The sequence below is a fragment of the Ovis aries genome, chromosome 7 (assembly GCF_016772045.2).
Source record: "Ovis aries strain OAR_USU_Benz2616 breed Rambouillet chromosome 7, ARS-UI_Ramb_v3.0, whole genome shotgun sequence".
NCBI lineage: Eukaryota > Metazoa > Chordata > Mammalia > Artiodactyla > Bovidae > Ovis > Ovis aries.
Window position 1 is genome coordinate 98,334,950 of NC_056060.1, and position 17,803 is coordinate 98,352,752.

Here is a 17,803-nt window from a genome sequence, read left to right on the forward strand (position 1 = left end):
TTCATCAAGAGGCTGTTTCATTCCTCTTTGTTTTCTGCCATTTAGAGTGGTGTCATCTGCATCTCTGAGGTTGTTGATAGTTCTCTCAGGGATCTTGGTGGTAACTCATCCAGCCCAGTATTTCGCATGCTGTGGGGTGGCTTACTTAGTTCTATTTTCTAGACCTGAATAAGATTATAATGGTGTTTTGCCTTACAAGAACTCATTGGGCATTTTTGTGAGGCTTTCTATATCATTGTTTCATTTTAAAGTAAAAGGCTAAGAAGCTGAAAAGGTGTGAAGTCCCTCTCCTACTGAAGACTAGTGCTGCTGTTGCTGGTGTCATCTGCTACCAGCGCAGAGGGACACTGCAGAGTTAGTTCGTGTGCTCAGTCACTGTCGGCAGCTTAGGCACTGTAGAGCAGCTTTGTCTCTGACAGGTTTTTAAAAATCTAGCTGTGCACATATCATGGCCGGAGCTGTGGATGTGCTCGCCATCTCTCTGGCCTCCGTATTGTAAGGAGGCTAGCCACCTCACAGTACTTTGCTTTTGTCTTGGGTTAATCTGTCACTCAAAGTGTGTTTTGCCAGTCTTTTGAAAGATTTATCACAGCAGCAGTTCTTGCTTTACTGATTCTCTTTTGGTGTGTGTTCCCTTTCATTGATTTTTGCTCTTACTTTTAATATATCTGTCTATATTGTTTATTAACTTATGTTAGCCTGGGTTTTGCAAATGTAAGCATTTAAACTATGAATTTCTCTTGACAAGCCATTTTTCCTGCACGTCAGAGTTTTTGTTATCATTCAAGTGCATTTAATGTATAGAATATGTAAGTTTTGGTTTTAGTCTTTTAATTGTTTGAACTATATACTATGGACTTAATTGCATTGTGGTGAGATAATGTGATCTGTGTAATTTTTTTTAAAGTAGTTTAAGACTTAACATAGTCCATTTTGTACATCTTCCATGTACATTTTGAAAGAAAGTGGATTCTGACTGTTGAACTGAAATTTCTGCATTCGGTAGTTAAAGCTCTGTAGCGAGTAGTGTTCAGGTCTTGACCTTGCTGAGTTTTTGGTCTGCTTATCAGTGATTGAGAGGGTTTTGAAATTGCTTGTCAGGATGACAGATCTGTCTTAACTTCTCTGTACTTCTGGTAGATTTTGCTTCATTTACTTTGAGGCTGTTGAACTAGGTGCATGTATATTTAAAATTGTCCTGATGAATTGAATCAGGAAGGTACATCTTCCTGATGAACTGAAACTTTTACCCTTATCTGTAGCCCTCCATGTTTTACATGATGCTTTTATCTAAAACTCAGTTTTGTCTGATTTTAATGTAGCTAGTTAGTATTTGCCTCATACATTTTGTGTTCCATGCATTTGTTTTTAGTCTTCTTTGTCCTTGTTAGGTGTATGTCTTTTAACTATTGTAAAGCTGCATTATTGTTTTAAAATTCCATCTGAGCTTGCTTTTTATGTGAGTTTAAACCATTCCCATTTATGAAGATTATTGATGGAGTTGGACTAGTTTCTGTCACCTTTTCTTGGGTTTTTTTATTTGCCTGCTTTTATTTTTTGACCTTTTTTAAAGATTATTAATTACGTTACATTGTAGTTGTTGTTGATTGCCCAGTTCTGCTTTATTTTGTGTTTTTTTAAATAGTTTCTCTTCTTTTACTAGTTACCACTGACATTTTACCATACAAGTTTAGTATTCTAAAAGTTAATATTCTGACCCCATCTGCAGACAGTAAATGGATTTTAGTATATCTTAGCTGCAGTCTTTACCCTCTCAGAATTTACATTGTGTTTCCAGTGGTTCATCTTGGTCCTTTTCTTTCCTTTTTTTTAGTGCATAAATTGGGTACCATTATTATTTAACCCAGGCTGTGTTTGTTCAGATTTACCAAACGTATGTTTTTTTTTTTCTCAAATCTCTTGAATGTTGCTTCAGTTCAGTTCAGTGGCTCAGTTGTGTCCAACTCTTCGCGACCCCATGAATCACAGCACACCAGGCCTCCCTGTCCATCACCAGCTCCTGGAGTTCACTCCAACGCATAACCATTGAGTCGGTGATACCATCCAGCCATCTCATCTTCTGTTGTCCCCTTCTTCTCCTGCCCCCAATCCCTCCCAGCATCAGGGTCTTTTCCAATGAGTCAACTCTTTGCATGAGTGGCCAAAGTATTGGAGTTTCAGCCTTAGCATTAGTCCTTCCAATGAACACCCAGGACTTATCTCCTTTAGGATGGATTGGTTGGATCTCCTTGCAGGCCAAGGGACTCTCAAGAGTCTTTTCCAACACCACAGTTGAAAAGCATCATCTCTTAGGCGCTCAGCTTTCTTCACAGTCCAACTCTCACATCCATACATGACCACTGGAAAAACCATAGCCTTGACTAGACGGACCTTTGTTGGCAAAGTAATGTCTCTGCTTTTCAATATGCTCTCTAGGTTGGTCATAACTTTCCCTCCAAGGAGTAAGCGTCTGTTAATTTCATGGTTACAGTCACCATCTGCAGTGATTTTGGACCATCATTTTTCAGGATTTGGAAATTTTTTTTGATGTGTATTCTTTGGAAGTTTCTTTAGAACAGGTCTGTTGGTAAATTTCCCGAGAGTCTGTTTACCTGTGAGCACGTGTAGCTCTCGTTCTTGGCCAGTGGCTGTGCTGCACACAGGAGTCTGGGTTAGCAGCAGGCATTTGTTCTCACCTCCTTGTTTACATTGTTCCACCGTCTCTGGGCTCCGTTGCTGTTGGATGGACTCTGTTGTTCTGACTGTCTGTTGTTCCTTTGTAGGTGATCTGTCCTTTTTCTGGCTGCTTTCAAGATCTTCTCCTTGTCTTTGGTGTTCTGCAGTTTCACTACGATGTGTCTAAGCGTGGATTCCTTTTATTCTTCTGTTTGGTGTATGTTGAATAAAATTTTATATCTAAAGTGATATACATTATGAAATACATGCTCACCCTGGAAAATTTGGAAAAAGAAATTGTAATACTTGCTGATAGATTAGAAGATAAATAGTACAGAGCAATTTAAAATAACAAGTGACTTTTTTTGCTTCATTATTTTCCGTGCTGGTTCTCCTGGAGGCCACTTCTTACAAATGCTCCTGTTTATGACTTTCTTTCATTTTCTTCATGTAATAGTATGCTTATACTGCTGTTTCCTAATTCAGCTATAGTTGGTATGTTTTGATTTCTTGTTTCAGCATATTAGAATCTAACCCTCACTTTTCCTTGCCTCCATGCCTATATAGTAAATCATATATGTATAAATATATATATGTATATATATAAATTCTTATATATCTTTTCTCATCCCCTTTAAAAATTCTGTCGTCTCTGCTTTTATATTGCTGAAGAAGATCAACTGTACAGTATGTTCTGATTTTTGTTTTGTTCTTTTGTTGCTGCTCTGCTTTTCTTGTTATTACTACGCTTTGTAGATTGGCTCTAAAAGTTGAGAACCAATAAGCAGCATTTAAATCTTTAAGATGCAAAACGCTTCTCAGGCCCAACTTTAGATTGTCTCCTCCAGTTCTTGGTTTAGGGTTTCCCTAGAGTTGTTTATTTCCTTTTCCTTGTGTTCAGCGTTTGTTGTTGTTGTTTTTTTTTTTTTAGGTTCTTTTCCCCCCCTTCTTTCCTTACCCTCCTGTATTATAGTCGATGTCTTTGGGCCTCCCTTTTCTCCTTAGGGGCCTTCCTCCTAGAACCTCTGTCCTTCTCATTCCACTGGCTGCTCTGGTCTGCTTCACGGCTCTGTTCTGGGGTTCACTCCTCCCTGAACTCACACTGCATTTCCTGGACCCCCTTGTCTTCTGTTTTTGTCACCAGATCACGAAGAAACTTAGGGAAAAGTATGGGAAGTAAATTTTCTTGGCCTTTAGAAATCTAGTGTTTAATTGATACTAATTGATTCGGTACAGAAGTTTAATCCTCAAACGTTGGAAGACGTGACTTCTTTATCTTGAGGCTTCTTTGTTTATATTTAAGATTTTCTCTTTTTCTTAATGGAAGAATAGTTGATTTCTATTTCAGGTGTACAGCAAAATGATTCATCTATACATACACATACATACATACATATTTTTTTTTTCTTCAGATTCTTTTCCATTACAGCTCATTACCCTGTGTTCTTGATGTCTTTACTGATGAGTCTAGGTACTAGTTAGTTACTATCTCTTTTGTGTCCTCAGTTTTGACTTGATCTTGTTCTAGTCTGAAATATTTTCTTGACTTTCTCTTCAGTTCCCCTATGTTTTCTTTTTTTTCAAAACAGGCAGATTTTTTAAAATTTCCACAAGTTCTCCCTTGTTTTGTTTTTCACATTATCTGGTGAAGACAGGATCATTTCAGATTGTCTCAGGAACATAGAGGGTTTGAAGGATTTTTGTTTGTTTAAGAATTCTTTTTTGTCCCCCCCAAAATAGTTTCCTATCAGTTTTTGTTTGCTCTTTTTGCCATTTCATTTGTAGGCTCTTTTCAACAAGTCTGGTCCTAATTTAAGAAAGTGTTAGTCACTCAGTCCTGTCAGACTTCGATCCCATGGATTGTAGCCCGTCAGGCTCCTCTGTCCATGGAATTCTCCAGGCAAGAATACTGGAGTGGGTAGCCATTGCCTTCTCCAGAGGATCTTCCCAGGCCAGGGTCTAACCCAGATCTGCAGATTGTCTACCATCTGAGCCACCAGCTAAGCCCCTAGTTTAAGAAAAGGCAGTACAAAGACTTGGCTAGAGCTGGGCATGGGCTGGAAGCTTTATCATTGGCAGGTTTTGTTTTAAATAAAGCAGGCAAGGAGCTGCTTTATTGGCCTTGAAATTGCAGAGGAATTTCCCTGGGGGAGCCTTATATTCCCACTAGCTGCTTATATTTTCCCCAGATCATTTGCTGAGTTTCTTTAGAAAAGAGTATTTTTTTTAAATTAAAAATTTTATCATTTAAATGTGTGCCTATACCATTCAGAAAACCTAGTTTTTTGTTTCATATCCTTCGAAATCTTTGCTCATTGCTCCAACCTCTTATCTGTGGGTGCCCCTTTGTTCATTTCACCTGGCTCAGCACTGTCAACTCTCAGATTTATGTTTGGACCTTGGACCTGAATTCCTATCCAACTGTTTTATATATCTCCTTGGATACATAGTGAACCCTTTTAAACTTGTCTAAAACCAAACTGCTAACATCTTCCGGACCAATCTGTTCCCCCTCCAGCCCTCCTTGTTTTAGTTAATGGCAGCCCTTCCTTTCCAGTTGCTCAGGCCGGAAGCCTGCGCTGTTCTTTCTTTCATGCTTTCTGCCCTTCTCCTTTCCTCAGTCTCCTCCCTCCCCTCCCCTCCCCTCCCCCCCCCCCCCCCCTCCCCCCCTCCCCTCCCTCCCCTCCCCTCCCCTCCCCCTCCCCTCCTCCCCTCCCTCCTCCCCTCCCCTCCCCTCCCCTCCCCTCCCCCTCCCCTCCCCCCCCCTCCCCTCCCCTCCCCTCCCCTCCCCCCCCCTCCCCTCCCCTCCCCTCCCCTCCCCTCCCCTCCCCTCCCCTCCCCTCCCCTCCCCTCCCCTCCCCTCCCCTCCCCTCCCTCCCCTCCCCTTCCCTCCCCTCCCCTTCCGTCCCCTCCCCTTCCGTCCCCTCCCTCCCCTCCCCTTCCATCCCCTCCCTCCCTCCCTCCCTCCCTTCCCTCCCTCCCCTCCCTTCCCTTCCCGCCCCTCCCCTCCCTCCCTTTCTCCCTGCCATCATCTACCCAGCCCTGGTATCTCTGCGTCTGTTGCCCTCTGGTAAGCCGTCGTCCATGACTTGGCTTTGATGACTGCAGCAGTGTCCTTCCTGGTCTGTCTCTCCCAAACTTCCCTGTTTGCTATCTGTTCCCACAGCAGAGAGGGATCCTTTTAAACTGTTGGATCCCAGCACACCCTTGCTCAGAAGCTTCTGGTGACTCTCAAGGACAAAAGCCCTCCCCGATCTCATCACCTTGCCAGGCCCCCCCATTCTGTTCCCCTTGCTCTTCCTCAGACCTGCTCGGTGTGCTTCTCTTTTGGAGCATTCAGAGACGAGCATGTGTGAGCTGCTTTTGCCCTCTCCTGGGAGTGTTTTCTTCCTGTCGTCTGTAAGCTGGCTCATCTCAGGCCTTCCCTAGGCCCCCAGCCCCATTCTCCCTAACCCACTTTCCTAAAACTTTTTTTTCCTCTGTAGCACTTACCTGCCATCTAATATATACTTTATACTTTCATCGTTTGGTTTTTATCCAGATTTGGGGCTTAAATCACTCACAGTTCGCCCAGTGTCTTGTTCGTGCCTCTTCTGCTGGGCCTCAGCCAGTTTTCATGTGTGTGTTTCCTGTTTCCAGAGGTGGTTGAAACCTCATCTGCTTTAATCTGCTCCCTAACCGTGCAGTGCTAAAGTCATTTTCCAGCGTGCACACTCAGTGCATGTATTTCATCTACATACACACACTCAAATGCTGTTATTGATATGTAAGAACATGTAAAAACAGAGTTCTAAGGAGTATAGAGATTAAAAAATATTTTTGATATAATAGAATTTCTGATTTCCTTTCTCTACCTTAGTGGGAGAAGTGGATTATTGTCTTGATGAGCATTTACACTGGTATATGTTGGTAAGAACTTGTGCCATTTTCACGTTCTTTACTTCATTTTTATGGACTCTCCAGAAGGAGAGGCTGTAAATGTATATACTTAATGTATATCACTGTGAAAGACTCTTAGTAAAAAGGAGTTTTCATGTTCAGAGAAAGCGAGGAAAGCCCCCTCTTCGTGCTGCCCACGCCTTCCTCCGAGGTGAGCACTGCACGTGCAGACTGGTGTGTGCCTGTAGTCTCAGTGTTTTAAAAAATAGGTTTGCACATATCCATCCTTCCTGGGTAGAGTAGAATTCTAAGTGTATTTCTGTACACACATATATGTATCTATAAAAAGAGTTACACCATGTGGGCTTTCTTTGTAATATATTTTGTTCCATTTACTGTATCATAGAAGTATCATAATAGAGTGGTTATGAGTAGGTGCTCAGGGAGACAGACTGCTAGGGTTTAAACCAGGCTCTGCCACTCACTCACTGACCTTAACCTTTCTTGAGTTCTGGTTTCCCAAGAATATGTGAACTTTTTCTGTTGATGAACATTCACACTGGAGTCTGTGGAAGGATCTTTGCTTACTCTGCATTCTGAAGTTGAGCTGGGCACACGTGGGTGAGCAGGAAGCCTCCCGTGGGCTCCTTTTGAGCTCCTGTTTGTTTGTGACCCATCCCCTGACAGCCTCCTGCTCCTCCCGCTGCAGCGGTGTCTGCTGCCCCCCAGTGGCCCCTGACGTGCGGGAGTGCTGGGCTGAGGGTGTGCCATGCCGCCTCTGTTAGCTGGCGCTCCTGAGGAATGCCATGTGGCTCCAAAGCCTTGTTCACTTTGAAAACTATTTTCTGTATAAAGATTTTGAAGATTTAGGTTAGTTTACAGGTAAGAGTGAAGAAGTAAATAAAGATTCTTATATAAATGTCAGTACTTTTTCTTTATTCTGTTACAGGGAAGCCAAAGGCTGCAGTTCTTTATACAAATTCTTTTGGAGGGGCTGTGGGGAGTCGTGTTCACCATCTTGCATCCTCATATTTTGCACAGGTTATTTGTTGGCTTAGTGAGTAGACCAAAGTAAAAACCTTTCTCAAACCATAGCCATGGAGAGAGATACTCTGATGCATTCTCTGAACTCAGGAGACATTCTCTTGGATCGGAAGGCTTTAATTTTGTTAAGATGATGATACCCCCCAAATAGATCTTGGATTCAACTCAGTCTTTGTTAAAAACTCTGCTGGCTTTTTTCCAGAAGATGCAAGCTGATTCTGAAATTTATATAGAAGGGGAAAGGACTTGGAATGGCCATAACTATTGAAAAATAATAAAATTAGAGGACTTATATTTTCCAGTTTCAAAACTTACTGCAGAGCTGCAGCGATGCCATCTCCTGGCACTGGCATAAGGGAGTACGTATAGATCGGTCGAATCCGGGTGAGAATTCAGAAATGAACCAGTATGCTTGTGATCTGTTGAATTTTGACAAGGACATAAAGGCTGTTGATTGGGGAGAGAAGTCTTTTCAACAAATGATGCTCGACGACTGGACAGCCACACGTAAAAGAATAAAGTTGGATCCTTACCCGACACCATATATGAAAATTAACTCAAAATGGATCAGATGCCTAAGTGTAAGAACTAAAATGACAACACTCTTAGGAGAAAGAGTTCGGTGTAACTAAGTGACGTTGGACTAGACAGTGGCTTCTTATGTATGGCACCAGAAGCACATACAGCTAAAGGAAAAACAGATGAAGTGGGACTTTATCAGAGTTCAAAGCGTCTGTGCTTCAAAAGGTACTATCAAGAAAAAGGCAGCCCACAGAAAGGTGAAAAGGCACCTATCTAATAATGATCTAGCAGCAAACCAAGGCCAAGTCCTCATTGTCTCTGTCTTTAAATTTCCACCGCGTCTCATATCAGTACAGTTGAATTCCATCATCACCACATATATTTTTAATAAGGTTTGTGTCTCATTAGAGACACGTGGGTGTGATCAAAGGTCCAGTTAGCTTCCAAATAGTGTCCTGTTACTATTTTCAAGGGGAAATGAAATTCAAGATACTAGATAAAGCGATTTAACAATAGTGTGAACTTGACAATTACGGGTACATTGATGAGCAAAAGTACATTAAGTTCATATCATATTCACGTGTAAAGTACTTTATGTTATATTGTTTATTTACGCCTCAGATCTTCAGTGGCCCTTTCATGTGAGGTAAATAATAGGAAATTCTTGATGTATTGCCTGTCTGCTTCCAGCCAATCACAAGCCAGAATTGTTTCCTGTGTAATAATAGGGTCTGTTGTTTGGAGAGGAGCTGTAAGACTTACAGGATACAGGGGGCTGCATGTTAAAGCTTCTCAGTTGAAGCAGAGAGAAAACTGGTCTGGTTTGTGGAGCATTTTCAGATTTACTTTGAGTTCTGACTCCAGAAATGTACAATCCTGTCTTTTCAATTACAGGTTTAAAAATGTTACTGATGTTTAATACTTCTTAAAGTCACAGCCTTAATGATTGCTTTTACTTTTGATGAAAGCTTAGTGAGCTGTGAAAGAAAAATTACCAAGTATTAAGAAGGAGAGAATTTTGTGGAAATGTCGTCAAGGTTTCCATCACCATCTTTACCAATTTTCTTCTCACCTGGGCCAGTTGACTTGGGTTCCGTAACAAGTTCCTCTTGTTCACTGAATGAGCTAGACAATATTTCCCATCTTTTAAGGAAAATATCAACTGATATCAATGAAATTAAAGGGATGAAAGCAGCAATTTTGACAGTGGAAGCAAATCTGTTTGATCTTAATGTTAGAGTGTCCCAGAATGAAGCAAAACTCTCATCTTTGGAGGTTAGAATGAATGAGTATTCAACATCTGAAGGCAGCAGACAGTTTGAAGATCTTCAAGAGGAAGCAGATTTTGAATCACAGTCAAGGACTACAGATGTAAAAATAATTGGTTTCCTTAGAAACATTGAGAAAGGTAAATTTTTAGAATGTGGTATCATTGGGTAACTTGACTGTAGTTTTCATATGGAGGCAGCAGGTCACAGAGAACTTGAATTTTTCGTGGACCTTCAATGACAAAATCTTGTATGTGATTTATCTTAGAAGCCTATACCTTAAAATTCCATCCTTCTTCGTGGATCTCTAAAAATAATGCTTTGAAAAGGTTAGAGAGGTGAAGCAAAACTTGAACTGTGAGAGCATGGTCTTCTTGCATCTATTTTGTGAAATTAAAGTGTGTAATTCTGTCATTGTCCACTGTTTATGCTAAAGAGACCTGTTAGTATTTGAATTGGAAGAGCATACTCCCGGTAACCTAATTGCATGTCAGTTTCCCAGGCAGCCCTTCAGGCATACAACTTGGCTAAATATCTGTTTTGGGTCAGCTCCCGAGGATTTACTGGATTATCACCCATGGTAATTTTGGAAGAAATTAACTTATTTTGGGTGCAGGGCGCATCATTAAGGAGTAATGTAGTGTAACTTATATTTAAAAGAAAATAGCTGATAAAAATTTGGCAAATTTTAAACTTTTTAAAAAACCTCTTGATGAAACATGATAGTCGGTAAGCAGCTGCCAACTTAACACGCTTGCGCTGAGTGAGCAGACTGTCCTGGGAAACTGACGTCATAGGCTTACTAAGCGTTAGCGTGCATGATCGGAGAAGGCGACGGCACCCCACTCCAGTGCTCTTCCCTGGAGAATCCCAGGGATGGGGGTGCCTGGTGGGCTGCAGTCCGTGGGGTCGTGAAGAGTCGGACATGATGGAGCGACTTAGCAGCAGCAGCACGCACGATCTTACTGATAAATCAGTAGTGTTCAGAACCCTATCAACTACGTCCCTTCCTACACCGTACTGTATCACTTCTAAGTCAGCAAGTGAGGCCCGAGTATCTGCTAGGCTGGGGGCGTTTGGAGAAGGATGACGCCCTTGCAAACCTCAACCTGAAGATAGAAAAATCAGTTTTGTGTCTCTCTTCTGTTTTGCAGTGTAACTGAGAAAAGTGTGAATCCATTTAAGAAAGAATGGCCTAGCTGTGTGTCTTTTCTTACAGGATCTGAGTGCTTGTCCCGCGTTCTGTGGTGTAGGGCCTGGGCTGCAGCGCTCCAAGTGTCCCCTTCCCTGTGCGCTGCTCTCTGTGCCCATCTGGGCCTCAGTGTGTCCTTTCGGAACTCTGTTCTGCGGTGGGGCTGCCTCACCTGCTGAGAGCCCAGCAGCAGAGGAAGACCCTCCTCGCGGGGATCTTGCCGCCGGCTGTTGCCCGTCTCCCAGGGAGCCAGCCGAGGGCCTGGGCAACTCCACCCCCTGGCTTCTGCAGCCCTTTGCCTTTATCACTGTGCTTCTCTCCAATCGAAGGAAACCAGCTTCCAGACAGGGAGAACCATGGTCATTTTTGGTTTAACCTGAGTACAGGTTTTTGTCTTACAGACCTTTGGTCTAGGATTATTATTAAATTGTATTATGGTAGCTTTAAGTTATTTTAAAGACTTTCGATTAGGAACCCAGAAAGATTATTTTGGTCTTAATTTCTGGGAAGCATATGAGCTGCTATTGTTATTTTTTTTTAAGCATAGTGAAATTTTTAAAATTTATGTTCTAGGAACTCAACAGAGGCAGTTGTTATCCCGATTGCAAATTGATCCCGTAATGGCAGAAACTCTGCAGATCAGTCAAGGTTGGTACTAATATTAAATTTTCATTTGTAATATAGCATTTTTCAGTTGCTATTTCCATTCCTTACACCTCATTTAATGTATGCTGTATCTCTTAGATTGTGCCCTAAGATGCTACATTAACATCTGTGAAAATATTTTAGGGCCAGGAGTCAGGATCTGCATTTTCTTCATGCTGAGTGGTGTTTACATTGTTCACCTCACATGGAAATTTGCTTCCTCTGACACCATTTCACCCTGGTCCCTAGAAACCGTTGGCTGCTCATGCTGCTGCTTTAGGGACCTCTTGAATCCTTACCCTGCTTTCCATCGAACTTTCTCCATTGCTCTGAGCTGCTTTAGTGTCCTCTGGCCTGTAAAACCTTATTCTCACTTTGACTTCATGTTAGAATATCGTGGCCAGTTGTTTACCCAGAGCGTATCATTCTCAGAGCTGCTGTAACTTGCTTACCTGTCCCCCTGACCCCCAGCACACACAGGCACATACCACTGGCCACCTCAGGGCCGTGCTGAGCGCCTTATTTACGTCTCTGTTCTCAGTGCCTGGCCCCGCCAGATGTGTGTGAAGTGCTAATAACTGCTGAGTAAATGAGGGGCCATTGGATCCCTGGAGTCTTAGATTCAGATCCTTTTTTTTTTTCTGTTTCCTCTAAACCTGCCCGTTGTTGGACGCTCTGGTTCTTCGACTGCTCCGTATCGACTCCTAACTGAATTTTCCTCACCTGTGTTCAGGACTCCACAGTCAACGACGATATTCCCTTACCCTTCCTGGCCTTCAGCTCAGAAAGGCGTGCTTATTCTCTCCAAGGATTACCTTCTGCCCAGATGCCACATCGTACCCAGTTGGCAAATACTTTGGTGTTGACACCCTTCTGTGGCTTTCCTCTCTCCCTCTCTGGTTTCTCCCTCTGTCTGTAAAAGTGCTGAGATGCACTCATCCTGGATTTTGCCCTCATTTCCCAGCATTCCATTGTGTGTCTGCGTAAGAGTGCTTTCATTCACGGTGTTCAGTAGTGAGGTCAGCCACGTTGCATTCGCGTCATCAGTGCTTGCACGTTTTTTGTTTCCTTCACTTATTTTCCCCCCCAGTGCACATGCTGTCCGCATCAAGCCACGTCCAGGCTTATGAGTGAGCACTTTGCCTGCCTCCCACTTTCTGTTATTTCTGAGAGCCCTTTTGTTTCTGCGTATCATTTTTATTTCTTTAATACCCTGGCGTTATTTCATGTCCTCTGTACTTTCTTTCTTCTCTGACGATATTAAAGGTGGTTTTGGACATTTTCTCCCCCCCCTTCTTGGTCTTGCTTTCCCCAGGTGGTTGGTTTTGATCACTGTTTTTCACGATAGAGGTTCTCAGATGTCTGAGGATCCTTGCTTGACTTGTATTTAAGAGCAGGGCGCTTAAGCTGATTGGCCTTTTGGGTTCATTAATTAGAGGATGAGGTAAGGGACTTTTGACTTCTGAATGTAGGTCCTGCAGTAGAAGAGTGGCTTGTCTGGCCTGTCTGCTTTGGTGGTGCTGTGATGCCTGTGTCTCTTGAGTCTTTTAGTTTGGTCAGCTTTTCCAGAGAAAGATCGTTCAAGAAGTAGATTGGGTGCCAGGGTTCTGGGAGCTCAGTGGGGACGGGACTGAGGGAGGCACCTCAACATTAACTAGTGTGTGATGTTTACTATACACACACAGAGACACAGACACACACACACTCTGAGGGAGGCACCTCAGCAGTGACTACTGTGTGATGTTTACTACACACAGACACAAACACACACACACACACAAACACAGTTTTCAGAATGGTACTTCTTTCAACATGGCTGGCATTCATTAGTCTAGAAACCCTCTGTTTTTACCTTTTCAGGAGTCTAAAGCTCCACTTTGCTCCAGGGGAGAAGTGGTCAAAGATTATCAGAAAATCTAACTGCTTTTTACAGTTTTAATAGTATGCATTGAGTTAATTTTGCACCTTTTCTGTCAGACCATGATGCTTCATCCGTAAGCCTCTTGAGCAATGATCGACAGGAAAGCGTATCTCCAGTTATTCCAAGTGTCTTCAAGGGTCGCGGTAGGGGAATAGCTGTGGTAAGAATAACAGAAAAGAAAACAGATAACACAGAGTTTAGGAAGAGCAACCTGCTTCTGGATGGACACCTGAACCCGCTTCTGCTGTGCTCTGCCTTCTCCCAGCCCCTCCCAGGCCCCCTTGTTGGCCTGGGAAGAAGCTTGGGATCCATATTTCTTCACTGTTAGTTGAAGACTCAGCTTTTAGAGATCTACTAAGTTAGTTTTCTCCTTTTAAAATGTGGTTATTGCCCCCGACATACCATGTACCCCCTGCAGTGGATGTGTAGACTCTTAACCACTGGAGCATCAGGACAGTTCCTGGTTATCTCTTCTTTTACAATTATTTTTTTTTGTGAGGTGTTTTTCGTTTTTAAATTTAACCGTTTGCTGACATTTTATTAGAGTTTCAGTTCAGTTTAGTCACTCAGTCGTGTCCGACTCTTTGCGACCCCATGAATCGAAGCACACCAGGCCTCCCTGTCCATCACCAACTCCCTGTCCATCACCAACTCCTGGAGTTCACTCAGACTCATGTCCATCGAGTCGGTGATGCCATACAGCCATCTCATCCTCTGTCGTCCCCTTCTCCTCCTGCCCCCAATCCCTCCCAGCATCAGAGTATTTTCCAGTGAGTCAGCTCTTCGCATGAGGTGGCCAAAGTATTGGAGTTTCAGCTTCAGCATCAGTCCTTCCAATGAACACCCAGGGCTGATCTCCTTTAGGATGGACTGGTTGGATCTCCTTGCAGTCCAGGGGACTCTCAAGAGTCTTCTCCAACACCACAGTTCAAAAGCATCAATTCTTTGGTGCTCAGCCTTCTTCACAGTCCAACTCTCACATCCATACATGACCACTGGGAAAACCATAGCCTTGACTAGATGGACCTTTGTTGGCAGTGTAATGTCTCTGCTTTTGAATATGTTATCTAGGTTGGTCATAACTTTCCTTCCAAGGAGTAAGCGTCTTTTAATTTCATGGCTGCAGTCAACATCTGCGGTGATTTTGGAGCCCCCCAAAATAAAGTCTGACACTGTTTCCACTGTTTCCCCATCTATTTCCCATGAAGTGATGGGACCAGATGCCATGATCTTCATTTTCTGAATGTTGCACTTTAAGCCAACTTTTTCACTCTCCTCTTTAACTTTATCAAGAGGCTTTTTAGTTCCTCGTTACTTTCTGCCATAAGGGTGGTGTCATCTGCATATCTGAGGTTATTGACATTTCTCCCGGCAATCTTGATTCCAGCTTGTACTTCTTCCAGCCCAGCATTTCTCATGATGTACTCTGCATAGAAGTTAAATAAGCAGGGTGACAATATACAGCCTTGACGTACTCCTTTTCCTGTGTAGAAGCAGTCTGTTGTTCCATGTCCAGTTCTAACTGTTGCTTCCTGACCTGCATATAGATTTCTCAAGACGCAGGTCAGGTGGTCTGGTATTTCCATCTCTTTCAGAATTTTCCACAGTTTATTGTGATCCACACAGTCAAAGGCTTTAGCATAGTCAATAAAGCAGAAGTAGATGCCTTTCTGGAACTCTCTTGCTTTTTCCATGATCCAGCGGATGTTGGCAATTTGATTTCTGGTTCCTCTGCCTTTTCTAAAACCAGCTTGAACATCTGGAAGTTCACAGTTCATGTGTTGCTGAAGCCTGGCTTGGAGAATTTTGAGCATTACTTTACTAGCGTGTGAGATGAGTGCAATTGTTCGGCAGTTTGAGCATTCTTTGGCATTGCCTTTCTTTGGGATTGGAATGAAAACTGACCTTTTCCAGTCCTGTGGCCACTGTTGGGTTTTCCGTATTTGCTGGCATATTGAGTGCAGCACTTTCACAGCATCATCTTCCAGGATTTGAAACAGCTCAACTGGAATTCCATCACCTCGACTAGCTTTGTTCGTAGTGATACTTTCTAAGGCCCACTTGACTTCACATTGCAGGATGTCTGGCTCTAGTTGAGTGATCACAGCATCGTGATTATCTGGGTCATGAAGCTCTTTTTGTACAGTTCTTCTGTGTATTCTTGCCACCTTTTCTTAGTATCTTCTGCTTCTGTAGGTCCATACCATTTCTATCTTTTATCGAGCCCATCTTTGCATGAAATGTTCCCTTGGTATCTCTAATTTTCTTGAAGAGATCTCTAGTCTTTCTCATTCTATTGTTTTCTTCTATTTCTTTGCACTGATCCCTGAGGAAGGCTTTCTTATCTCTCCTGGCTGTTCTTTGGCACTGTGCATTCAGATGCGTATATCTTTCCTTTTCTCCATTGCTTTTCGCTTCTCTTCACAGCTATTTATAAGGCCTTAGAGTTTCAGGAGGATGCAAATGTGTGGATTCAGCCTGTGGTCCTCACCCAGGAGGTGTCTCTAACTCTGCCATCTGTCTGCTCTGCCTGTCCCAGACCACGCTCGGGGTGGCGAGAGGCTCGTGTCGAGAATAAAGCTGTTTTCTGTGCACACCTCTCTGCTCTGTGATGCGAAGCCCTGACGTTCCCATGTTGTCTTCCGTCTTCTATCTTTTGTCTCCTGGGACTTCACTCTCTGTTTTTCCAGTAGTTCCTTTTCCTATTCAGTTCCCTTCCTCTCCTGCCCCTTAAAATGTTACCTTTATCCTGTGTCCTGCCCTGAGCGTTATTTCTGTCTCGTCCATATTCTTCCGAGATGCAGACTAGCAGAACTGCTGTGTCCCTCAAAGCGGGTGGTGAGGAGCCGCAGCCCGCGGACCGCATGCTGGCCCCTCTGTCTGCTAGCTGTGCGGCCGCGGTGAGCCAGAGGAGAGCTCTGAGTGCAGCCCGGCAGGGACCTGCTTCCTGGGCTCCCTGTGAGGGCTGAGGGAGAAGATAGCCATGCTGAATATGGACAGTTGACCGCATGTTCTCATTTCGCCATCAGTAGAGACTCTGTTTCTTTCTTCTTTCCTGCTCGTAATAATTAAATCTGAGTTTTCAACTTCTTTGTGAACAGCTGAGAGTCCTGCAAAGACCTCAAGCTAACGAAGTCTACAGTTGAAATGTGTCTTTGCCCGCTGCTAAGTCTGCGCTCTGCCCTCTCCTGACTCGTGCTCCTCCCTCTCCTCCTGTTCCTGTCTGCGTCTCTCCTGCCCTTACAGGGGGAGCAGGTTGCCTCCTTCCTGGTCGGTAGTTTAGAATTCGCGTGCTGTCATTGGTGGTGCCCACGTGAGTGTGGAATGTGTTTCCTCTCCTCTAGGTGTGCGAGAGGGTGACAGCGTGGGCAGCAGCCCCGTGGGGCTCCAGTCCATTCCTGCCACTGTCTGTCTTTCTAAAAAAAACCTGCTCATATCACTTCACTGCTTAGAAAGCCTGGTTTACTTATTACTTCTCGACCAGCATCCAAGCCCATCGGCACAGGGGCACATAAAAGACCCTTTAGGCCTCCAGCCTTCTTGCTGCTTAATCTGTTCAGCCGGCCCTGGGGTCCCTGCGCTCTTCTGTTTTCCCTTTGTGTAGCCAGTGCAGTGCTCTCAGGATCCATTTTACTTAGTGAGCGGCCCTGAGTCAGTGTGCTTTGAGCTGTGGTCTCCGTTGCCTGTTGAGCTGCAGAGCTGCTCCTAACGTTGGTCACTGACGCCTGTTGCTGCGTCGCCGGTCCGTGTCCTGGGCTCCAGGTCTTGGTGTATTTTATAAAGTAGTTGAGCTTGAAAGTTATGTTGTAGGTGATGTGATCTGTGGCTGCTTGCATTAAGTTCAGTGTTATCCTTGCTATATTTTTATCAATGTCTATTCATCTTAAAATTCTTTTTCAAAGTAGTCTGTCTTCAACCAGGCAGAAACTACGCCGCTCTTATTGTTTTCATCAGGGTGTGTGCTGTTCTATAAGTGTGCAAAATGAATAAAACAGAGTTTAGAAAGAGTTTTTTAAAAACAGCCTTCGTATCATGATTCTAGGGTACATTAGGAGTCTGTATTCTTTGTTTATAGACAGTATCGCTGTACTTTGTATTGTTAATAACATCCCATAGGTGCCTCATGGAAGAACCTTTCTTCTCTGCTGTAGGCAGGAAGTTCATTAGAATGCCTTGGTAATACGCTGTATGAGCAAAGGAATGTTTGACTTCTTTGAAAAGATGTTTGGCATAGAATTGCAGCCTTAGTCCTAAGTAGAACCATTGTAACTTTCCTTTAAAATAATCACAAATATATAAAGGATTGACATTCTTCTCACGTGTGTGATGTTGGGAATGCAAGTTATATTCAAAAGTAAACATTTGTGGCCAATTTTTTTGGCTCAGATTACTATGACATGGAATCCATGGTCCATGCAGACACGAGATCATTTATTCTGAAGAAGCCAAAGCTGTCTGAGGAGCTAGTAGTGGCAGCAAACCAGGAGGCGGGGATGAAGACGGCAGATGCCCTTCGGGCCCTTTCAGGACACCTTGTGCAGACACGGTAGATGGCTTCTTTTTTTCGTGTAGCTCGTGTGTTGATAAATAGTGGAGATTAGCCGCCAGTGCCCCGCTCCCTCCTGCCCGTCCCAGCCCCTAGTGTAGACGCTGTAT

General features: G+C 43.5%; 1 protein-coding gene across 11 annotated transcripts in view; it reads left to right on the top strand.

The window, feature by feature from the left end:
- The window catches only part of ZC3H14 (zinc finger CCCH-type containing 14), a 39,972-nt gene that overhangs the window by 15,302 nt on the left and 6,867 nt on the right, over positions 1–17,803 (top strand). For 3 of the 11 annotated variants that reach the window (XM_027972103.2, XM_060418476.1, XM_060418482.1), the window contains 2 exons: positions 11,155–11,229; positions 17,534–17,693. The exons of 2 other annotated variants lie outside the window; for them this stretch is intronic. In XM_027972103.2, coding sequence (XP_027827904.1) covers positions 11,155–11,229; positions 17,534–17,693 — 235 coding nt within the window. The remainder of the gene's footprint in view (positions 1–11,154; positions 11,230–17,533; positions 17,694–17,803) is intronic. 6 more of the 11 variants (XM_060418478.1, XM_060418477.1, XM_027972105.2 and 3 more) reach the window with 3 other exon arrangements.